Genomic DNA, 22,733 nt, shown 5'->3' with positions numbered 1-22,733 from the left:
GGCGTAGGCCTTGAACTCTGGGCCTGGGAGCTGTCTCTGAACTCCTCCTGCTCAAGGCTAGTTACTAATTGAAGTACAGCACCACTTCTGCCCTTTTCTGATTAGAGATAAAAGTCTCATGGACTTTTCTGCCTTGGCTGGCTTGGAACCAACATCCTCAGGTCTCAGCTTCCTGAGTAGCTAGGATTACAAGGGGTTGGTTGTAAGGCTTGAACTAAGGGACTGGGCACCAGCCTGAGCCTTAAGGATAGGGCTCTACCACTTGAGCCATATTACTTCCAGATTTTGAGGGCTTATTTGGAGTCTCAGGGGAACTTTTCTGCCTGTCCTGGCTTTGAACTGTGATCCTCAGATCTCAGCCTCCTGCAGAGTTAGGATTACAGGAGTGAGCCACTTAACACCCCCACCTCCAACTTGGCTGTTTTGTTTTTTGCCAGACCTAACCTAATTTGAACTCAGGGCCCGAGCACTGTCCCTGACTTTTTACTCAGGGATAACACTGCCACTCGAGCCACAGTGCCACTTCGGCTTTTTCTGTTTATGTGGTGCTGAGGAATCGAACCCAGGGCTTCGTGTATGCAAGGCAAGCACTCTATCACTAAGCCACACTCTCAGTCCTTGACTATGTTTTTAAGTCAAGGCGGGGGGGGGAGGGTTAAGTGATGTGTCTGCTTAGCAATCTTGAGGCAAGTTCAAACCCCTGTACTGCTAATAAAATGAATCAGTAACTCACACCTATAATCCTAGCTACTCTAGAGGCTGAGCTCTATGGATCACAGTTCCAAAGCCAGCCCCGGCCAGAAAGTCCTTGAGACTATCTCCATTTAAGCACCAAAAAGACAAAAGTGGAGTTGTGGCTCAAGTGTTAGCACACTAGCCTTAAGAAAAAAAAAAAAGCTCAGGGAGTGCCCAGGCCCTGAATTCAAGCCCCGGGACCAGCACCAAAAAATTAAAAAGAAAACATCAAAAGTCTAGGCAGAATGTTGTTTGTGAAGTCAAGCAGCATTCTTCCTCTAGCAAATGACAAAACCTGAGACGTTGCTTTGGTGAAGGACAAGTAACCTCCATGGGAAGACATCTTCCATGTGAACCCTACATACATGGCACCCTAAGTCTGCCTCTTCCTTGGCAGGTACCTCTGTACAGGAGGGGGTCCGTCTTCCATTAGGAGGGACTGGATCTGGATGGACAGTTGGAGACAGAATAGGAGGCCAGACTCTTGGTCTAACAGCTATTTTTATTCCCTAGGAACAAAGATGTTTGAGGGATAAACTCCAAAAAGAAATAGGAGTATGGATTACAGGTGATACCACGGTGGCCTGGCAGAGGAGCTGAGAGGACAGCACACTCCAGAGGACCTGCTAACAGCACCAATTCCTTGGAGCCACATGTCTTCTGCACCAGAGCACTTCAGTGAAGAGTAGGGTCTGTGACAACAGAACACCTGCCTATTCTACACATAGATGACCATATTGGACTGTGCTGAGAGGCTTGAGTGTTATAGACAACCTGAAAACAATCACAGGGCCCACTCTGGCAGACAGAATTGGTGCTGGGATAGGATGCCAAGAGAAGCATTTGGCCAAGGCAGCCTCAACTCTATGATGGAGTTGATCAATCTTACCAAATTGGGCCTAAGGGCAGGAAGTGATGTTTCGAATCACTAAAAAGGACCCTGGCGATGTTAACAGAACCCATTATCCTTTTCCCAGTGGCTCATTTCTACCCTCATTTTTGATACAACCGTGTGTGTGTGTGTATGTGTGTGTGTGTGTGTGTCAGTGCCAAAGCTGGCACTCTAAGGCCACACCTCCAGCCTGGCTTTTTGCTGGTAAATTGGAAATGGAGTATCAAGGACTGTTCTGCCCATGGTAGCTTTGAGATGATCCTCCGGACCTGAGCCTGAGTAGCAAGAATTACAGGCATGAGCCACTAGCACCCAACTCGTCCTACTGGTTGCAATCATCCTGGTCCAAAGAGCAAAGACTGTCAAGACAAGGAAAAACGCTGTGCTATGCTCCTGCCCCCAAAATTCAACAGGTTCCAGGACAGGCAAGAAGCTTTAGGAACAAAGTCCTCTGGTGTGGGCTAGGTCATCCTGACCCTCCCCACACTACAGGGTGGCTTCCGGCTGCTGCCTGACAGCATGAACAGAGGCTGTGGGGTCCGGGGTCTGTCACAGGGAGGTCTCCTGAACAATGAAGGTGGGGCTGCACCCCTGGTGGGCTGAGCCATCCTCAGCCATTGCATCCTTGACTCTGCCATCCTGCAGCACCCCGTTCATCTTCTCTGGAAACAGGTTTGTGTCCCTGGGGACATCCTGGGGAGAGCAGAGCAAAGGTGGCGGAGCTGATCAATGTGGGCAAAGGGAGGTGAGGGGACTCATGCAGAAAAAGTAAGACTCTGCTTGGTCCCTGCTAGCAGGAGCAGGGGAACAGGAAGAGGAAATGGGGGAGCACAGTGCAAGGAGTAGGGAAGATAGCGGAAGAGCTCAGATGAGCTATGCTGTGGGCCAGGGATTCTTTTGCCCTCCAAATTAGGGTGGCTATGTGGGTGGAGGCTGGGGCAGTGATGGGGGACACTCCGCAGGGGCAGGTGGTGAGAGGCATGCTCGGGGACCGGGAGAGGCAACGGAGGGGGCATCTCCACGAGAGGGAAGATGGGGCCCACCTGGTGGCAGCTTCGGCAGCAAAGCCGATTCCGACAGGACAAGGGAAGGAAGGCAAGGAGTTTTGGCAGCACAGGGTAAATGGTCCGGGGGTCCAGGTGCCGGCCCCGCATTCCTCCTGAAAACAGAGGCACTGTGAGTCTCTTATTGCCCTTTCTAGCTAGAGTTCCCCTGTGTTTACTTTCTAGATGTCAGGCAAAAAGTCTAAACCCAAGGACTCTAAGGAAGATCCCCTAATCCTCCAGACTGCAGTCCCCAAGCCCCCCACCTCACTTCTCTCTTCTGTGACCCTGCACTCTCACCAGTGAGCAGACTGACAATCAGGCCCACCACAATGACCGTGGTGGAGTTGTGAGCGCTGTACCATAAATAGGACAAGGAGTAAAACCGCTGCAGTCCAGTGGGCCTGGAGAGGGCAGAAGGACAAGGACAAAGCTATGCTTGGCAGGGGACTCCTCAGGCGCCATGCTCCACCCACCTGCAGGGTCCTAAGACCCAACCCAACGTTTCCCTCAGGCCTGTGGGGGCCCATCCCTTAGCAATGCCCCTCCAAAGTGAAGTTATTGTTCTCAAGGAGAAAGATACAAGCCTGTCTCACTTGGAAAGGGTGGTAGAAGGCATCAGGGTAGCCACAGTGGTGTTGGTCAGGTTGCTGGGCAGGGAGAAGCTCGACCCATTAAAGGAAGGATGTGGAATGCCGGAACCCATGTTGGTCACTATGCTCCCAATGCCGATCCAGAAGGCCATGATGAGTCCAGCCAGCAGGCCCACAATGGCACCCTGCCCAGAGACATGGCAAACTCCCCTGTCACGGGCCACCCCCTCCCAACCCTGCAAACCAGCCCAGTTCCCACAGGCAGAGGGGTCACTCACAGATGGATTGGCACAAGGAAAGAATATCCCAAGGCAGAAGAGTCCCAGCAGCGGTCCCCCGACCATGCCAAAGATGCTGATTGCTGCCTGCACAGATGGAAAAGGACACAGGCTGAGAGGCCCCCCGGCCTCAGGGTTCCACATTAGCCATCTGCGTCTTCTACCTTCTTCCAATGGGCAGGAATGATGGTAGGTATGTGGCCCAGCCTCTCCTGAGGCTGGTTCCTAGGACCCTCTAAGTTGCCAACATCCTAAAAGCGACTCTCAGCCACTTGAGAGTCTGTTCAGAGCTAAAAGTGACCAATCAGAGAGGACTCCAACACATGCCCCCGGCTTAAGCCATCCTCTCAAAGCAGCTGGATTACTCAGTTTCCTGTCTGAATCAATTCCTTTGCTCCCTTAAGAATGGCTTTCTCCTTTCTCTCCTCCTTGGTCCTTACCTGTAGCACAGGTCCCATCTGGGAGGAAATAAAGGCCATTCCCAGGCAAAGGAGCCCATAGCCAAAGGCTGGAGAGAAACAGAAGAAAGGAAACAATCAGATGTGAGTAAACTCAAGAAACAGGTTAAATGTAAGCAACCTCCCAACCAAGCCACCTTTTTTCCCCTCTCATCACTGGAGTTTGAAGTCAGGGCACTGCACTTGCTAGGCAGGCACTCTGACTGCTGCGTCAAGCTTCAAGCACGTTTTGTTTTGTTTTTTGTACCAATACTAGGGGTTGAACTCAGGGTCTGGTACTTTCTCTTAGCTTTTTCATTCACAGCTGGTGCTCTTCCAACTGAGCAGTAACTCTACTTCTGGCTTTTTAGTGGTTAACTGGAGACAAGAATCTCATAAGAAATTACTGCCTGGGATGGCTTCGAATGTAGTTCCTCAGTTCTCAGCCTCCTAACAAACTAGGATTTATTACAGGATGAACCACCAACACCTGGTATGGTCTAGCCTTTCTATGTGCTGGTTATTTTTGAGATAGTTTCACGTAATGCCTGAGCGACCTGCTCATTTTCAGCTTCCTATTGTAGCTGGACCACTGGCTTGGCTCGTGGTTATAACAAAAGGGGTCTCATTAACTGCCCACTGCCTCTAACCACAAGCCTCCCAATCTCAACTACCCAAGCAGCTAGATATGAGCCACTAAGCTATTGAGAAGGTCTATTATTCCCCAACTGCAGGTCCCTCCACCCTCCTCCAAGCTCTGGCTCAAAACCTTCCCAGGCAATAGCCCAAAGCATATCACTTGTGCTTCAGGCACAAGCTGAGCGTGGGATCAAACAGCAGACTGATAACAGCGGTCAGGGTGTATCTTAGCAAGAATAAGATGAGTGAAAGCATAATCCTACCAAGGCTCCGGGAAAGCAGGATGGCGTGGGCTTCAGAGAACTCAGGGAACCAGGGCTGGATCAGATCTTCCATTGTAACAGTTGCCAGTGAGTTAAACGCTGAGGAGATGGTACTAGGAAGGAGAGAATGACCTGCTGAGCCTTGGAGCGGAGTGAGAACTAACAGGGATTCTACAATGGGGACAGTGCCCTAAGGTTCAGAGAAGTGTGTTTTACTGACATCCACACATAGTTATAGCCCAGGCTAGCTTTGAGATCAGGAAGGCAAGGAAGGACACTGTCCTTTCCATTGAGTACAGGTTTGTTCAAATAGGTGAATACTTTGTACATTGAAAAAAAACCTTAAACAAAAGCAGGGGCAAAACTTGGAAGAACTGCTGTGTCCTAAACATCCTGACTGTCCCCTGCCATCCACAAAGGATGGGCAGGCACACTGAGGAACTCAGAGGGAATCCCTTCCCAACCTGTCCCTGTAAGGAGCAGGGGTAGGTGCACCCTGGGTGGGGGGACTGGTTGAAGTGGGTACCTGAGAGAGCCACTGAAGAGGCATGCAACGAAGAGCCCAGGTAGGCCTGGCAGGCCTTTGAGGAGATCCATCACGAAGTAGAGAACAAACTGTAAAGCAGAGCAGAGAGAGAAAGAGCTCTCCTCAGTGGAATGCCATCCCACAAAGCCTGAATGCATTAAATAGGGGATACCAGACATACAGGTGTCTGTACCTAAACGAGAAGAAAACAGGCTCAGGAAATGAACCAGCCCACCCAGCGCTGACTCTGACACCAAGGACTGTGACATCAACACACTGTTTACCTCTTCAGACCTGCTTACGCTGCTAGGAGACTCAGATGAGACCAGGCATGTGAGAGCAGAGCATGAGGTGCATGGTGGGGAGGGGAAAGGTAGGGCTCTGCCCCTGCAAGTGGGAGAGCAGAGTGGGAGAGCCAGAGGCTTGGACCTAACATGACAGGCTGTGAGGACCTGAGTGGGAGGGTTCTACAGCTACTGGATCACTTCGTTTAGGGGCCCGGCATCTCATGGCATCTCAAGGAGCCAGGGGGATGTCCTCACCTGGTCGGGGGCCGCCTGAGCCTGCTGGGTGCTCATGGCGTACTCCTTGTAATAGGCAAACATGACCAGACCAATGAGGCAGCTCATGCAGAGGACTATCTGCTGGCAAGGGAACACAGCGTAGCAGGAACTGCAAAAGAGGCCAGCACCAAGGGGAGAGACGGATTAAGACCAGACACGCCTTCCTGAGACTCCAAAAAGGAGGCCCAAGTCCTGATCCCTCCAAGGTAGAGTGTGGGTGGGAGTGGGTGGTACCCGCTGGATCCTGTCCCACCCCACAGCCTCTCAGGAACCTTTTGCTTCTCGGCCCCAAACTCACAGCACAGCAGCCTTCTCCGTGCGGGAACTGAGGTAGCGCTGAACCTGAGCCTGGTTCACTCCGTATAAAGAGAGCATCATGAAGACACCTCCGAAGGCCAATGTCCAAAAAGTATGCCTCACAAAGGGGTCGGGATCCAGACTGCAAGAGAAGCTACTCTGCTACAGAGGCAGACAGGGAAAGGTACCTTCCTGTCCTCCCAGCCAGGAAATCAGTGGAGAGCAGAAATACCACTGATTGGCCAAGGGAGGGACCAATGACTCAAGACACAGGGCACGGCTCAAGTAGAACCACCTCATGGCTCAGGTAGAGCACTCCAGCAAGCATGACGCACTGAGTTTAAACCTTAGTACCACCAAAAAAAGAAAGGGGGCAGGGAAGTAAGGAAAGTGGAGGAGAAAGGAGGGAGGGTAAGGGGGGGTAAGTCTGGGAATGTGGCTTAGTAGTAGTGCTTGCCTAGCATGCATGAAGCCCTGGGTTCGATTCCTCAGCACCACATAAACAGAAAAAGCTGGAAGTGGCGCTGTGGCTCAAGATGTAGAGTACTAGAACAAAAAGAAACCAGGGACAGTGCTCAGGCCCTGAGTCCCAAGCCCCAGGATTTGGGGGAAAGGGGGAGGGAGAAAGGGGGAAAGAGGGAAAGAAGGAGGGAAGGAGGAAGGGGAGACTCTAGTTAAGCCGGAGGATTCCATTGTTTCAACCCCAGGCTCATCTCAGGTACTCATGTAGATCACATGTTGGCCTTCCACAAACACCACCACCAGCTGAGTATTTCTGCTTACTTTTCCCATTGGCTACATGAACTAGAGGCTTTCCAGCTTGCCCTGTGCTTACTACAGCCCTGCGATCAGGTTCTACCATGGCCTCAGCTCCAGGGCAGACTCCAGCAGAGGAAGGTGCATACTTACTTAATTCCAGAAATGAGATTATACTGGGAAGCCACATCCCACACACGTCCCAAGCCGCCCACTTTGGCAGACCCCACGATGATAACCACCAGCTGCCCTAGGAACATGACCAGTGTCTGGAATACATCTGTCCAGATGACAGCCTTCAGCCCACCCTGCAGGGAAAAGACAGCATACCTGCTACAAATGTTTTCCAAACCACAAAGGGAGGATACCAGACCTCTAGCAAGGAGGCTATACTGCACAACTGCTTAGACTCTGTTGGCCTCATCATCCATAGGCCATCCAGTTCTACATTTCACGTTACCCTACTCAACTCCACCCCACCCCAGAAGTTCACCCACCTGCTGCTATCTATACTCTCTATTTTTTTTGTCAATCATGGGGCTTGAACTCAGGGCCTGGGCTCTTATCTCTATCCCTGAGCTTTTTTTGCTCTACCACTAGTGCTCTACCACTCTGAGCCACAGCGCCCCTTCTGGTTTTCCGGTGGTTAATTGGAGATAAGAGTCTCACAAACTTTTCCTGTCCAAGCTGGCTTTGAACTGTGAATCTCAAGTCAGCCTCTTGTGTAGCTAGAATTGCAGGCATGAGTGCCTGGCCTATCTATACCTTTATCTCATTTTTTTCTTCTCTTGCCATCTCTTTTCATCCCTTAAGGACTACTGTACTTACCAGTGCAGTATAGACAGTACAGACAACACCTAGGGCCAGCACAGACAGCCACAGATCAAAGCCAGTCACTGAAAGTAGATGAAAGTTACACTGCTAACTTGGAAGATTATCCAGGAGAGAAGCCAGAAAAGCTCTGATGAGCGCAGCTATGTCAAGACATGAGACTATTAGCTATTAAAGAAGAAATCAATCAATCATTCACCAAAATGGGAAAATGTTTGCAGAGCTCCACTAAAAGGTGTTGATTAACAGATTCATGTATGGCATGATGGTAGTCTTGGATCAGCTTTGAAGGTGAGGTGACCCAAGCCTGCTATCTAACAGTAGTTAAAAAAAAATCTGAGGACCCATGCAGTAAACGAACTCTCTCCAAATCTGATTCTTTTTGGCACAATGCCCTCTCTATACCCCTCCTAAAGGTGTTTTCCCCCAGTTAACCATGGCTGAAAGCCAGAGGTTGACTTCTTACCTGCATTGAGGGCCAAGGATGGAGCATAGAGCACAACCCCCATGTAGATCACCTGTTGGATGTGGAAAAGAATGTGAAGGAGGAAGAAGATGTGGGTGGAAAAGCTTCCCTTCACCGGCTCACTTCTATCCTCCTTCTACCAAGTCTGACTTGCAACTCACCTATCTGTGGTGGCATTGGATAGAACAGGCAGGTTGCAATTAGAGGCTGACTGACTCCTTGTAGGAGTGGGGAAAAGGGAAGGCTCCAACCCCTTCAGTTCTGCTTCCTCTACCAAATCTAGGCACCATCTCCATCATATTTCACTTACCATCTGAAAGATGAAGGTCATAGTTCCACAGACTCTCACTGCTTTATTGAATCGTAGCTCCAGGTACTAGATAAGAAAGAACACAGCAAAAAAGGCATAGTGTTTCTTCTGACTTGCCAACCCCACTCCACACATAATATACACCTCTTCCCTGAGAGGCCTGGGAACATGAGGGAATGAATCAGTGCATTATCTACCCTGGCTCTCTAGGCATCACTCCTGACTCCTCCCTCCCCTCTACCAGGCTCTGATCTATACAGAAAGAAACCTAGGGGAGTTCTTTGTCACTTTCTCCAGGTGGAAGTGACCAGGAGGTCCCAACTGTCTCATTCCCCTTCTCCATCTCCACCCCTGGAAGTCCCATGCTCCTCCTCTCCTTCCCTGCTCACCTCATAGGCGCTGGTAAGATGCAGGCGGTAGAAGACAGGGATGAAGATGTGAGCAGGGATTAGCAGCCCCAGGAAGTAGGAGCAGCCCAGGAACCAATACTGGGTCCCAAATCGGTAAATCTCTGAGGGCACACCCAGGATGGCCACAGCTGACTGGAAGGTGGCCAACAGTGACAAAGCCACAGGAAGGCAGCCCATTTTGCGGTCAGCCAGCAGCAGCTGGCCAACGGTATGGCGACCCCAACCGCGACAAGCATGGTAGAGTCCAATGGCCAGGGAGAACAACAGCAGCAGGATGAATACTACATAGTCTACAACAGAGAAGGTGGAGCTGACCACACTTGTGTCCGAGGTTGGGAGGGGGGATGGTGCGGCACTCCCCTCTATTCTCATCTTCACTGCCTCTGCACACTGCAGCCAGCTGCTGCTCCTGGGCTCTGGACTGCCACTCAGTCCGGCAGGTGCAGGCAAATTGCTCTCAGTTGGCTCGTAGCCAGGGTCTCACAGAACTCCGCCTCCTCCACACAGTGGCCTGGTCCAGGGGTTGCTGTAAGGAATTACCAAGTAGTCAAGTACCCTCCCCTCACGGCTGCCCAACCACAAGCCCCAGTTGCACCAGGCCCATCACACAGCCAAGTCAGTATGGTGGTGACTGCCCTCAAAGTTGTGAGATGAATTTAGCAGGCAACATAGGAAAGGGAAGAAGCAGAATGAGATAGCCACGAGAAAAGAACTTGGCCAACAGCTTTGGATGTGCAGAGCTGTAAAATCTAAGAACATTCTTGGGTCTCCACCCGATTGGTCTAAGAGAAATCAACTATATCTCAACTTTGCTCCATTTTCAGGCACAGACCCAGTCACTACAATGTGTTGAGCCAGCAGAGCTCAGCCTGGCGCCACAGCCCAGCAGGGAAGAGAGACTCGTGATAGCAGTTTTCCTCTAACCTCAGCTCCGGTCACCAATGAGTGGCCTCAAACCCTATTGTGGACATCAGCAGGCCACCTGCCCTGTGCCCCTTAACATTCTCCCCAACACCACTAGCAAAGCACTTGTCACCCTGTCTCTCAGTCCCTGTGTTTGCTAGATCAAGGTTGATAGTGGATCTGGCAAGAGTGGTAGGATTCAAATGTGACAGAAGCAAAGTTAATATTCCAGGACCTCACTGGAAAGACGCAAACTAGTCACAGAACCGGTGGAAAGGGGAATAGCTGCAGACAAAGGTTCTATCCTGCTATGGGCAGGCACCTACCTGGAATTCCTGTTGAAGGGCAGAGCTGCCTCGAGCTGATCAGAAGCTGAGGGGCTGCCTTTTAAGTGGGCGAGGAGAGATCAGCAATTGGGGTGGAGAAAAACCTGGTAGCTATTTGTTCGGGCTCCACAGAACCAATTGCAGTGATCCAAATGTCCCTACCACTCTATGGCTCCCAACACGGCCCTAGAAGTTTCAGAACAGGGAGCTGGGAGCTCACATTCAACAGCATTCTTAGAAGGATTAACTTTCAGTGTAAGTCACTCTTGGCAACCTGTGAGCTGCAGGGAATTGGAAAGAAGCTGAGAAGACTAGAAAGTTGCTTTCCTACCTACACAAAATGTACTCATCTTCCAAGAATACACTAGAGTATACAGAAAGACAAGAATGGGATCATATTATTCAATGTTTAAAGAAATCTTAGGAGATGACTTACAGCTTCTTCATTTTATTATTTTTTTTTCTTGCCAGTTCTGGGGCTTGAACTCAGGACCTGGGCACTGTCCCTGAGCTTCTTTTGCTCAAGGCTAGCACTCTACCACTTGAGCCACAGTGCCACTTCCAGCCTTTTCTGTTTATGTGGTACTAAGGAATCGAACCCAAGGCTTCAGTAAGCCACATTCCTAGCCCCCCCCCCCCCCCCCCGTGCCCTTTCATTTTACAGATAATCACCTTCATTTTACAGATAATCACACAGAGGCCTAGTTGGTTCAAGTAACCTAAAACAGCAAATTATTGTCAGAGGCCAGATCAGAATTTAGGTCTAGGGATTGGATTCCCTGTCAATCCTGCTTTCCACACCTATTATTTTATCTTCAGAAGTAATCTCTTCCAAGTATTTATTTGTATGAAAGGAAAAAAACAAACAGCACCAGAGGCTTATCTAAGCTATTCCAGAGGCTGAGATTTGAGGATAAAGACAAAAGCCAGGCAGGACAGAAAAGTCTAGGATATTCTTTCTTATCTTCAATTAGCAAGAAAAAAGCTGGAAGTGGAAGTGTAGCTTAGTGGCACCAGCCTTGAGCAAAGAAGCTAAGGGACAGCACTCAGGCCTCAGTACATACCAGCACATGTGCATGTGGGTACATTCATACACACATGGACAAAGAACACAGAATGCCATATATTTAGATAGCTTTAAAAGACAGCAGTCGGCATTTGTATCCCTTTGTGATATTGAGATTGTCTGAGTCATGAGAGCAAGGCAACACGCTGAAGTCTATTACAATCTGATTTCATCAGTTGACCCCAGTTCCTGAAACGCAAAGCAGATGACCAGATCTATTCTGAGTTCTGGAAAAGTTTTGAAAAACTCAAGACAGATGTTTTAGACCCAGAAGAACATAAATTGGAAACTGCTAAAGAGAAGTGGAGGCCAGCCATTCTGCTTGAAGTGTGAAGGCCTTGTAGAAGACTTCAACTATGGTACTCGGTTGTGACTGGATTGTTCCAAGGGCTACACTGAGGAAAACACCATCTCTGCACCCAGGATACAATTTTTCGCCATTGAAATTGCCTTGAACCGGGAAGGCTATATAACACAGCAGTTTACAATGTGCAGAACAAAGGAGAGAATGGAGCTGGCAATAGAAACAAGGGAGAGAAGGAGGCAGGCAGTGGAGGGAAAGGAGAAAAGGAAGCTGGTAGTGAAGACAAAGAGAAGGAAGCTGAGGGTGGAGAGGTTGAGACGGAGCTATTGATAGTGAAGGAGAAAAAAATAAAGTGACAAGGAGAAAAAGCCAATTTTTAAAAAAATGAGTGAAATTGGTACATGGGAAACAGCATTCTAGAGCATGTAACTCAGCTGAATCTACAAGTACCACTAGACCTCTTGCACAGAACTGACCTGATAATCAGGAGCTGCTCTGGTTATTTCCCCAGACTCCACTGGCTTAGTGGTGTCTCTTCCTTTCTTGTTTCTTGATTGTCACTGCTGGTTAAATTATTTCTTTTTGTTAGCACTCCCCCCCCCCCCCCTCAGGTCCAGAGCTCCTCCCAGATCCACTCATACCTAAACTCCCTGCCCTAGAGCTATAATAGGCCACTCCTACTCAGGATTAAGACCTACCTACTTCCCCTTTAGCCCCTGAGAAGCTGCCACCTAGATCAAGTGCAGCTCTCATGTTCATGTTGCTCCCTCTCCCGTGGGAGATATGGCCCCACTAATAAACCGCCTTATAAACCTCCTGTTGTTCGTGACTATCTCCACATGGTCCCCTGGGATGGCTGGGACATATCCTTTCAGAAATGACCAAAGTCAACATTTTCTAAACACTTAATATGTAACCAACAGTGTCACAAGTACTTTATAAACACTAGATGTACTATATAAAACACCATGTCTTAGATTAAGACAGGAATACTCCCATGTTTTCACAAGACAACTGAGTTAAAGAAGTAAACCTGCTTAAGGTTATGAAGCATGATTTTTTTAAAAAGGAAAAAAGAAATAATGCCATCTGTAGCTATGACATGTGATTCATCAGAAGCCTTGTCTCAACACTTTGAGAACCAGGGTGGAAACAATATAGTCAGTCATTCATGGAACACAGTTTGGACATCAACTAGACACAGATTAATACAAACTGCCTTCTGCTCTTGCCCACTAGGAGAAAGATCAGGCTGTCTCTGGCACCGTCACAACTGTAAACTGGTAGGCAGGTATCCCCTCATACCTGACTTAACTTGAACTCTGAACTTCCAAGGTCACAAATGCTAGTCTCTAAAACAAGAATCCAAAAAAGCCACTGGATCAACAAAAAGATAGCCTTGGTCTTTGTATATTGCCACATATGGAGTTTTCTCATTCCTCTTTGACAAGTTATCAATATTACAATAGAAATTAGAAGATTGCCCCTGGACATGGTTGGCACTTACTTGTAATTCCAGTATTCAGGAAGCAGAAGTAGGTAGATGGTAAGTCCAAGATAAGCTTGCAATACATAGCAAGACCCTGTCTCAAAAAGTACTTATCTAGCTAGGTCCTAAATTCAATCTCTAACACGAAAGTATAGTAGGAGATAAAGAGAGGAAAAGGGAAGGAGTTTTTTGATACACAAAAAGCATTCCACCCTAAAGAGTTAGTAGTATAAATAGGCACGAGGTAGAAGAAAAATCCAATACCGGATTCCTCTACTGATGAAGTTTCTTTCCTGATTAAATTTTATTTGTATGAGGTACAAAGAACTCTGCCACATGGCTGGAGAGCCAAGTAAGGCAGGAAAAACCCAACCAGTAACAAAGACTTCAATTGACAAGAATTCTAGAAATAGACCAGTAACTTTCTAAAAAGCCTATGTTGATCCAAATCTGATGGACTTGCCTGAGAGTAGGAGCCAAAAGGAAGGGCCCAGTTGCTTCACCAAAATGGGAGGCAAGCACTCTACCACTGGGCCATATTCTCAGCCCAAAGCTATTACTTTCTGTAGGGGTTTTTGCAGTGCTCCGTATTGAACCCAGCTAGGTCCAGCACTCTACCAATGAGCTGTGTTTCCAACTCTAAGAGGCCACTCTAACTCACTAAAAGGTTCCTTCAAAATCAGTCTTGCAGCCAGACACTGGTGGCTTAAACTTGTAATCCTAACTACTCAAGAGGTTACAGTGTGGAGGACTATTGGTGTAAAGCCAACAGGGGCAGAAAAGTCCAAGAGACTCCAACTCTAATAACCAGCAAAATGCCAGGGTGGAGACATGGTTCAATAGTAGAATGCCAGCCATGGCTTGGGCAAGCACTCGCTGAGCAAGCTGGGAAAACAAAAACAAAGTCTTGCACCTAAAACAAGACTTGCCAGCCACCTAAAGGAAAATGTAAATTCAGGATTTCCAGGCCGAGGTCTAGGAACACGTGGAAAAGCCCGGGCCAGGCGCTCAGGATGAACTCCGGTGGGCTGGCGCGAACCGGAGGAGGGGGCGTGGGGGGGGGAAGGCAATAGCAGCAATCCTACGCGATTCCCACCATCTCCCTCCCACGCCCTTCAGCCAGGATCGGGGCCACTCCGGGGTAGCACTGCCTCGCCTTACCTCCGTGGTTCAGGCGGGGTTAGGAGAATCCCTTCTTTCTTCGCCAGATCAGCATCGTTCCCTTTTTCTGCTTAGGCAAAAGGCAGTAAGTTAGGGGGAGCGTCGGTTCCCGCTCCCACCTCCAGCCCAGGCTCAGAAAGCAGAGGAGGACGCGGCGCCCTGGGCGTTCCAGGGTCGTGACCTTCGGTCGGAATTTGCCCTGCGCCCTCCCCTCCTACTGCTCCTTTACCCTCTTTCTTTCTCTCCGTTCTCCCCGTCCGTCCGCAAGACGCGAGCTCATCCCCGAGCGCTTGCACTTCAACCTTGCCGGTCTCCACGCCTCGGGCGGCTCGCCCCGCCCCGGCCCGGCCCACCGCTCCTCCCCAGCGCGGACGCGAATCCGCCGAGCCGCTCGGCTCTGCCCACACCCGCCCGGTACACCTGCCTGGTCGCCACACGTGGGTAGCGGGCGAGCAGCGCTCCCGGCAGGATGACAGCGCCCCGCCCCTCGCCCGCCCCGGACGCCGCGCCGCCATGTTTACTGTGGGCGGATGGAGCGGCCTGAGCCACGGCCGAAGCGCAGGGCGTCCCGGGGCCGGGGGTGGGGGGGGCCTAGAACACGGGGCTGAGGGCGCCTGCAATCCGTTCAGAGGAGCCGAGCGGCGACGGGAGAATCTTGAGATAAAGAGAGGAATGAAGAAGAGGTGGCTCTGTTCATCTCGGAAGGGAACCGGAGGGCGCAGAGATGAGCGCTGACTGCGCACAGCAACAGCATCCCCGCTGCACCGGCGGGGCGACGGGGCTAAGTCACGCCCAGGGGGCTGTGCCAGGCCGCTTAGGCCACGCCCACCACGCACAGGCGTGCCCCGATGGGGCGGGGCTACGCGCTACTCTCGCGGGCTGTTGCGAAGGTCGAAGGGAACGGGAAATGGCGTCTCCTGTGCTCGGCAGCCTGTGGCCCTGGGCTACGGCCCTGCTCCTGGCTCTGGGCGCGGAAAGGGCTCTGGCGCTCCCCGAGGTACAGAAGCAAGTCTGCGGTCGGGCTGAAGCAAGAGTGCCGGTCGCGCTCGCCGGTGGCTGTCCCCATTCTCCCAGTCGGCACCAGCTCAGACTAGTCTCCGGCCCCTGCCAGACCCCAGCCGGACCTGCCCCGAGCCCTCGCGTTCCCCAGGTCCCGGGGCGTCCGAGCCCTCCCGGCATCGAAGACCTTTGAAATGGAATCTCCTCGCTCCCCAGTCTTCGAATAACTTAAATTTGCTCTTCTCATTGAGGAGTCCTCTAGACTTCTGCAGGCTGCATCCACCCCCCCCCACCCTCCCGTCCCTCGCCTACATGGCGGGTGGTCGCGCTGCACCTTTTGTCATACCTGATGAGTTCTTTGTGTACCTGTAGCCCTGCCAAACCGGGTTTGTCCGAGTGAGAGGTTTCGGAAGAGCCTGTGATTCTCAAAAGATGAGGCCGGGCGAGGACGGGTACTGAAAGTCTGGCGCACTGATTGAGCACCCAGCTGCCGGAGAAGAAATGGCATCTTTTAGACTTAGCCTTAGTAAAAGCCACCTCTTTGCCCCATGTTAGAGAAGTTCTGGAGAGTATAGGGACAGTTAACTTGGCGGGGCTTGCTAGAAATTTTCCTATATATGTGGTGCTGAGGAATCGAACCCGGGCTTCATGTATAGGAGGCGAGCACTTTACCACTAGGTCATTTTCCCAGCCCTGGATTTTTTTTTTTTTTTATTTTTTTTTTTGGCCAGTCCTGGGGCTTGGACTCAGGGCCTGCCGAGCACTGTCCCTGGCTTCTTTTTGCCCAAGGCTAGCACTCTGCCACTTGAGCCACAGCGCCACTTCTGGCCATTTTCTGCATATGTGGTGCTGGGGAATTGAACCCAGGGCCTCATGTATACAAGGCAAGCACCCTTGCCACTAGGCCATATCCCCAGCCCCCAGCCCTGGAATTTTTAATCTCAAGATCTCTCCCACTTGTTAGGCCGGCACTCCACCCCTTGCCCCCAGCTCTCACCCCGTCCCCCCCAGGCAGTATCTTGAGTTTTTATCTCATCAGGACACAAACACTAAGCCTCCTACCTAGGCATCTGGAATAATGCGTAGTTTATTGGTTGAGACGAGGGTCTGACTAACTTCTGGCCATGAACCTATTTCCGTCACTCCCAGTAACTGGGTTTACTGGCAGTTAACTCTTGATCTTATCTTGGCTTTTCTTTCTACAGCCCTAAAAAGATTGTGTCTCTCTCTCCTGCAGATATGCACTCAGTGTCCGGGAAGCGTGCAAAATTTGTCTCAAGTGGCTGTTTATTGTAAGCAGACTTCAGGGCTAACGCTGCAAGCTCGCTGCTGCCTGAATCAGAAGGGCACCATCTTGGGGTGAGGGAGGAGAAGACATCCTTGAATACTGGAAAAAATATTCCTTAAATCTACAAGTATGGCCTGATTGGTGTTTAAGTAGACGCATCTAATGTATACTCAAACTTTTGCTTTGTTTTTTGGATGCAGAGCCTGGGCACTGTTCTGAACCTCTTTGTGCTCAGTTTTTTTGTTTGTTTGTTTGTTTTTTAAAAAACATTTTGGCTAAGTAAACAATCCTGTGGTTCTTATTGGAAGGTATGGCTTTTTTTTAAAAACCTATTTATTTGGCATTACTGGAATTTGAACTCGGTTAAACATTCACTAGGCAGGTTCTCTACCATTTGAGCCACTCCTCCAGCTCTTTTTTTTTTTTGCCAATCCTAGGGCTTGAACTCAGGGCCTGGGCACTGTCCCTGAGCTTATTTTTGCTCAAGGCTAGCACTCTACCACTTGAACCACAGCATAACTTTGGGCCTTTTCTGTTTATTTGGTACTGAGGAATCGAACCCAGGGAGTCATGCTTGCAAAGCAAGCACTCTACCAATAAGCCATATTCCCAGCCCTCCAGCCCATCTTTTTTTGCTGGCTATTTTGGAGATGAGTCAGACTTTTCTACCTGAATTGCTTTCAAACCTCTAACTGCAGATCTCAGCCTCCTGAGTAGGTAGAATTACAGGCATAAGCTACTGGTGCCCCACAAGAATCTGTTTTTAATGGTTTCAAGCATCATGCAGCTCTCTCTCAAAACTAAATCTCTTTGAGTGGGTTTTAACTTTGCCAATATTTAGGCATATGTAGGTAAGACTTCTAGTTACCTATTAAGCATTTCTTTATAGACTTTACCCTTGCTTCAAACTCAAAATGTCATGTCTTGCTTCCATTCTCCTAACCTTTTAATCTACCTAAATACTTCTCTGTATTAAACTTCCTGAAAACCAAATCTTTTTTTTTCAGCATTATGCTCTTGCTGTAACTTTATAAGTGTTTGTCACCCTCAGATTAAAGTTCAGCAGATGAACTACTATGATTGAACTAACCTACTTTTCCTGCACCACTTATTTTTATTTTTCTGTCCATCAGGGACACTGTCCTTGAGCCTCTTTGTGCTCGAGGCTAGCGCTCTACCACTTGAACCATAGCACCACCACTTCTGGGTTTTTCTGAGTAGTTTACTGAGCACTGGCTTCTTTTTTTTGGCTTTTTCCTGGCTTCTTTTTTTGTTTTGTTGCCAGTCCTGGGGCGTGGACTCAGGGCCTGAGCACTGTCCCTGGCTTCTTTTTGCTCAAGGCTAGCACTCTACCTCTTGAGCCACAGTGCCACTTCCAGCTTTTTTCTATATATGTGGTGCTGAGGAATCGAACCTAGGGCTTCATGTATATGAGGTGAGCACTCTACCACTAGGCCATATTCCCAACCCCAGTTCCAACATCTTTTGTGAATGTTCTAGAGAAGTGACTTTTTTCCCTGTAAAGTTATATCACTTGAAATTATGTGTTTGCTGTTTTGTAATATATTTCATGTTGTAGTTTAATATTTACATTCACTTTTGGTTTTGGTCTTTGTGTGTGTGTGCACATGCGTGTCCATGTGCACATGCAAGTGTGTTGGTCTTTTCATGGTGAGCTTAAACTCATAGCTGGGCACTGAGTTTTTTCTCAGCAGGCTGGTGGTCTACCACCACTTCAGTTACAGGTCCACTTCCAGCTTTTTGGTGGTGAATTGGAGATAAGACTTTCCTGCCAAGACTGACTTCAGATCTCAAGCTTCCTGAGTAACTAGGATTCATAAGCCGCTAGTGCCTGACTTGGTGATAGTCTTAAGGCATTCTACTACAACAAAACCTTTTAAAGACTGAGCTACTAGAAGTGGCACCGTGGCTCAAAGTAGTAGACCGCTAGCCTATAGCCAAAGAGCTCAGGAACAGTGTCCAGAGCATGAATTCAAGCATCACAACCAGGAAAAAAAAAAAGAAAGAAAAAGACTGAGCTGAGTTATATATGTATATTGTACACTTTCCCTGTGTTTGCAGTTTGTAAGCACTCAGCAAATATTTGTAAAGAAATGGAAGGCAAGGGGCTGGGGATATGGCCTAGTGGCAAGAGTGCTTGCCTCGTATACATGAGGCCCTGGGTTCGATTCCCCAGCACCACATATACAGAAAATGGCCATAAGTGGCGCTGTGGCTCAAGTGGCAGAGTGCTAGCCTTGAGCAAGAAGAAGCCAGGGACAGTGCTCAGGCCCTGAGTCCAAGCCCCAGGACTGGCCAAAAAAAAAAGAAATGGAAGGCAATAGATACTGGAGAAAGAGTAATAGGTTGTGGTCCTTAATGTACAGAAGTTTACAGTCTGACAATACACATACAAAACCTTATATAACTTGCACTTTCATTTAAATCTCCTCTGTGGATCTGAGAGTAATAATATGAAATTCACTAATGTAGGCAAGAGGTAAAATGTCTTACTATAATTGCATAGTGCATGGGTGCACTGATTAGAACACTGTGGTCCATCACTTTCTGTGATGAAGGAACACAGTAGCCACTGGCATTGCTACAGTATTTCATATGCACTTGAAATGTAACTAGTGCCAATGAAACACTGGATTGTTAGGTTCCATTAAGTTTAAGTAGCTATATGTAGCTACTTAGTATTGGCTATAACTGGTAGTGCATAATTATGTGTCTACCACAGCACCACATTTATAATTGTGAACACAGTTGTATTTAGTTAATGTTAGCTGAAATGGGGATTGCCTGATAAATTACAAACTTTGCCTTGGGTGAATATGAGACACATACTTAACACTAATTATTTTTCTCAGGCTAGATCTCCAGAACTGTTCTCTGAAGAATCCTGGTCCAAACTTTGCTCAAGCACATACTGCTGCTATCATGTAAGTGGTTAAGTATTCTCTTGACCAAAAGGTGAATATGGTGAAGTGTTGATGGGAAGTCTTTGGAGGATAGGCTGTGTGTGTATGTGTATGCGTGTGCCAGTCCTGGACCTTGAACTCAGAGCCTGGGCACCGTCCCTGAGCTTTTGTGCTCAGAGCTCTCATTCTACCACTTAAGCCACAGTTGTTGTTTTCCTGTAGTTAATTGAAGATAAGATTCTCATAGGATTTCCTGCCTCAGCTGGCTTCAAACCTCAATTCTCATATCTCCGCCTCCTGAGTAGCTAGTATTACAGGCATCAACCTGGGAACAGACCCAGCTGGGAATAGACTCTTGAGGAGGTAGATGAATAATATCTAGGAATTGGGAATCTGGCTTGCCTTGCATACACGAAGCCCTGGGTTCAATTCCTCAGCACCACATAAACAGAAAAGGCCAGAAGTGGCGCTGTGGCTCAAGTGGTAGAGTGCTAGCCTTGAGCAAAAGAAACTCAGGGACAGTGCCAGGCCTTGAGTTCATGCCCCAGGACTGGCAAAGTAATAATATCTAAACTCAGAGAACTTGAGATAAGGATTGGGTCCAGGAAGGTGTATAAATTTACATAGAGGGCTTTCCTGAGCAGAATGCTAACTGTGTATGTTTGCAGAGACTTGCAAGCAAATCCCCTCAAGGATAACTTGACCAGTACCTTCCATGGCTTTACCCAGCTGCAGACTCTGTAAGTAATAAGGTGGGTGGAAGAGAATCAAAGAGGTCATTGCTGAACTCAGCAACTCGGGGCTGTAGGATTGTGTGTGTACGTGTAGTAGCAACTCGGGGCTGTAGGACTGTGTGTGTATGTGTAGTGGGGATTGAAACCAGGCCTAGCCCACTGACTATATATTATAACCGCCTGTGTTGTCTTCAGGGTACTGCCTCAAGATGTCATCTGTCCTGGAGGTATTAATGCCTGGTTAAGCATTATCTCCTATGTGGACATCCAGATCTGCCAAGGGCAAAAGGACCTTTGCAATAGCACTGGAAACCCAGGTATACTGTCTTTCCTTCACCCTTCTAGGAACTTCCTTACCTCCTTTATATTCTGTACTTATATCAGAAAGATAAAGATCCTTAAATCCCTTTTGTTCAGAGTTCCTAGGCTCTATCTCCTTAGGAAAAAAAGTGATAAAATTCACTATTGTTATGTTCTGATTGTAATTTTTTTTTGGCCAGTCCTGGGGCTTGGACTCAGGGCTTGAGCACTGTCCCTGGCTTCTTTTTGCTCAAGGCTAGTGCTCTGCCACTTGAGCCACAGCACCACTTGTGGCCATTTTCTGTATATGGGGTGCTGGGGAATTGAACCCAGGGCCTCATGTATACGAGGCAAGCACTCTTGCCACTAGGCCATATCCCCAGCCCTTGATTGTAATTTTTTTTTAACCTAGAAATGATTGAAAGAATTTTTTTTTTTTTTGTGGGCTGGGAATGTGGCTTAGTGGTAGAGTGCTTGCCTAGCATGCATGAAGCCCTGGGTTCGATTCCTCAGTACTACATAAAAACAGAAAAAGCTGGAAGTAGTGCTATGACTCAAGTGGTAAAGTGCTAGTCTTGAGCTAGCTCAAGGGACTGTTGCTTCTGGCACTTGACCTCAGGGCCTGGGCACTGAGATTTTTCTCTCTATATTGATGTGCTATTACTTGAGCCACACCTTCACTTCCAGCTTTTTGGTGGTTAAGTGGAGATAAGAGTCTCTCAAACTTTCCTGCTGGGCTGGCTTTAAATCTTCTTCATCCTCATATCTCAGCCTCTTGGGGTTTTCTTTGTCTGTTTGTTTTGTTTTGTGTGTGTGTGTAGGTGTGTTGGTTGTAGGCCTTGAACTCTGGGCCTGGGCACTGTCACTGAGCTCTTCAGCTCAAGGTTAACACTCTACCACTTGTGCCACAGTGCCACTTCCTGTTTTCTGGTAGTTAATTGGAGATAAGAGTCTCACAGACTTTGTTGCTTAGGCTGGCTTTGAACCACAATCCTCAGATCTCAGCCTTTTGAGTAGCTAGGATTATAGGTGTGAACCACGGCAGTGGTAGCTTGGTTGAAAGAATCTTATGCTGAAGCAGATATTTAGGAAATAGACTTATAGAGGTCTAATGATATTCCCTATTTTTCTTTGGCTCCCAGAAATGTGTCCTGAAAATGGATCTTGTGCATCTGCTGGTCCTGGTCTCTTGCAGTGTGTTTGTGCTGATGGCTTCCAAGGATACAAGTGTATGCGCCAGGTGAGGAGTTAGATCTCTTTATGGATAAGAGGAATGCATAGGCTAGAAAGCCTCTCAAAAAGAGCCACCTGGGCTGGGAATGTGGTTTAGCCGGTAGAGTGCTCTCCTTGCATGCATGAATCCCTGGGTTCAATTCCTCAGCACCACATAAACAGAAAAGGCCGGAAGTGGCACTGTGTCTCAAATGGTAGGGTGCTAGCTTTGAACAAAAAGGAAGCCAGGGGGTTGGAATATGGCCTAGTGGCAAGAGTGCCTGCCTCCTATACATGAAGCTCTGGGTTAGATACCTCAGCACCACATATATAGAAAAGGCCAGAAGTGGCGCTGTGGCTTAAGTTGGCAGAGTGTTAACCTTGAGCAAAAAGAAGCCAGGGACAGTGCTCTGGCCCTGAGTCCAAGCCCCAGGACTGGCCAAAAACAAAAACAAAAAAGAGCCACCTTACCAGGAGCTGAAGAAGTCACAGTGAATTGCCCAAGAAGTGGACATCAGTTCTTAGGAACGAATTAGGTGTTCAAGATGCAGGCAGCCCCCTGTGTAACGCTGGCCTTTTCTCGTCTCCTAATCACAGGGCTCTTTCCCACTGCTTATGTTCTTCGGGATTTTGGGATCCACTACACTGTCCATCTCTGCTCTGCTTTGGGGAACCCAACGCCGAAAAGCCAAGACTTCCTGAACCACCTAGGCGGCCCTGCTACCTGAAGTCACCCGAAGCTTCGCAGCGCAGCCGGGGAGGATTGCTTCCCCAGCCCGCGGGTCCCCAGGGCCGAGGCTCCATTGCGATTGCGCCGGCGGGGAGTGTTTTGGGTACTCTGGGTCCCATCGTGTTGCTGACTACAATAAACTTTTTTTTTTCTTTTTTTCTTCCTTGTTTCCTCTTTTAGGGAAAGGCTTTTGCACGTTTCTCGCTTGGGGGGGCTCCTTTGGGGCGGTCGGGTTTTTCAGGTCTCCCAGGTTTTGAC

At 48.8% G+C, this 22,733-nt stretch overlaps 2 protein-coding genes and 1 pseudogene across 5 annotated transcripts; 2 read left to right on the top strand and 1 right to left on the bottom strand.

The window, feature by feature from the left end:
• Positions 1-1,217: 1,217 nt before the first annotated feature.
• Slc5a6 (solute carrier family 5 member 6) lies at positions 1,218-14,663 on the bottom strand. 3 transcript variants are annotated; one of them, XM_048353254.1, is made up of 17 exons: positions 14,591-14,663; positions 14,289-14,355; positions 9,019-9,565; positions 8,630-8,695; positions 8,320-8,371; positions 7,851-7,918; positions 7,176-7,330; positions 6,268-6,408; positions 5,949-6,078; positions 5,407-5,495; positions 4,881-4,993; positions 3,982-4,049; positions 3,542-3,628; positions 3,267-3,448; positions 2,971-3,074; positions 2,671-2,786; positions 1,218-2,320 (listed from the first exon to the last, which is right to left on the bottom strand). In XM_048353254.1, exons 3-17 carry the CDS (start codon positions 9,409-9,411, stop codon positions 2,177-2,179), a joined length of 1,908 nt encoding a protein of 635 aa, XP_048209211.1. In that variant the 5' UTR covers positions 9,412-9,565; positions 14,289-14,355; positions 14,591-14,663; the 3' UTR covers positions 1,218-2,176. The 3 variants fall into 3 exon arrangements, with proteins under 3 accessions (XP_048209211.1, XP_048209212.1, XP_048209210.1); XM_048353255.1 differs by lacking the exon at positions 14,591-14,663 and adding an exon at positions 12,115-12,201 and having other exon boundaries at positions 14,289-14,437; XM_048353253.1 differs by lacking the exon at positions 14,591-14,663 and having other exon boundaries at positions 14,289-14,437.
• Positions 11,339-12,105, top strand: LOC125356006 (annotated as a pseudogene).
• A 340-nt stretch (positions 14,664-15,003) lies between the features above and the next one.
• Atraid (all-trans retinoic acid induced differentiation factor) lies at positions 15,004-22,634 on the top strand. 2 transcript variants are annotated; one of them, XM_048353257.1, is made up of 7 exons: positions 15,004-15,285; positions 16,525-16,646; positions 19,449-19,520; positions 20,168-20,239; positions 20,429-20,550; positions 21,676-21,773; positions 22,343-22,634. In XM_048353257.1, the coding sequence occupies exons 1-7, from the start codon at positions 15,013-15,015 to the stop codon at positions 22,445-22,447; spliced, it is 864 nt and encodes a 287-aa protein (XP_048209214.1). In that variant the 5' UTR covers positions 15,004-15,012; the 3' UTR covers positions 22,448-22,634. The 2 variants fall into 2 exon arrangements, with proteins under 2 accessions (XP_048209214.1, XP_048209215.1); XM_048353258.1 differs by lacking the exon at positions 16,525-16,646 and having other exon boundaries at positions 15,080-15,285.
• Positions 22,635-22,733: the final 99 nt, after the last annotated feature.

The sequence above is a fragment of the Perognathus longimembris genome, chromosome 8 (genome assembly GCF_023159225.1).
Source record: "Perognathus longimembris pacificus isolate PPM17 chromosome 8, ASM2315922v1, whole genome shotgun sequence".
Taxonomy (NCBI): domain Eukaryota; kingdom Metazoa; phylum Chordata; class Mammalia; order Rodentia; family Heteromyidae; genus Perognathus; species Perognathus longimembris.
Note: the sequence above shows the minus strand (reverse complement) of the source record. Positions and strands in the feature narration are given on the sequence as shown.

What these genes read in the sequence shown, in the direction of transcription:
- Slc5a6 (XM_048353254.1), bottom strand. Translation starts at nt 9,411, where the DNA reads ATGAGAATAGAGGGGAGTGCCGCACCATCCCCCCTCCCAACCTCGGAC. An exon ending in TTCCTTGTGCCAATCCATCT is followed by an intron (nt 3,449 to 3,541) that starts GTGAGTGACCCC and finishes GTCTCTGGGCAG; the next exon opens with GGTGCCATTGTGGGCCTGCT. An exon ending in CCTTCTACCACCCTTTCCAA is followed by an intron (nt 3,075 to 3,266) that starts GTGAGACAGGCT and finishes TGCCCTCTCCAG; the next exon opens with GCCCACTGGACTGCAGCGGT.
- Atraid (XM_048353257.1), top strand. Translation starts at nt 15,013, where the DNA reads ATGAGCGCTGACTGCGCACAGCAACAGCATCCCCGCTGCACCGGCGGG. An exon ending in GGGCTCTGGCGCTCCCCGAG is followed by an intron (nt 15,286 to 16,524) that starts GTACAGAAGCAA and finishes TCTCTCCTGCAG; the next exon opens with ATATGCACTCAGTGTCCGGG. An exon ending in CAGAAGGGCACCATCTTGGG is followed by an intron (nt 16,647 to 19,448) that starts GTGAGGGAGGAG and finishes TATTTTTCTCAG; the next exon opens with GCTAGATCTCCAGAACTGTT.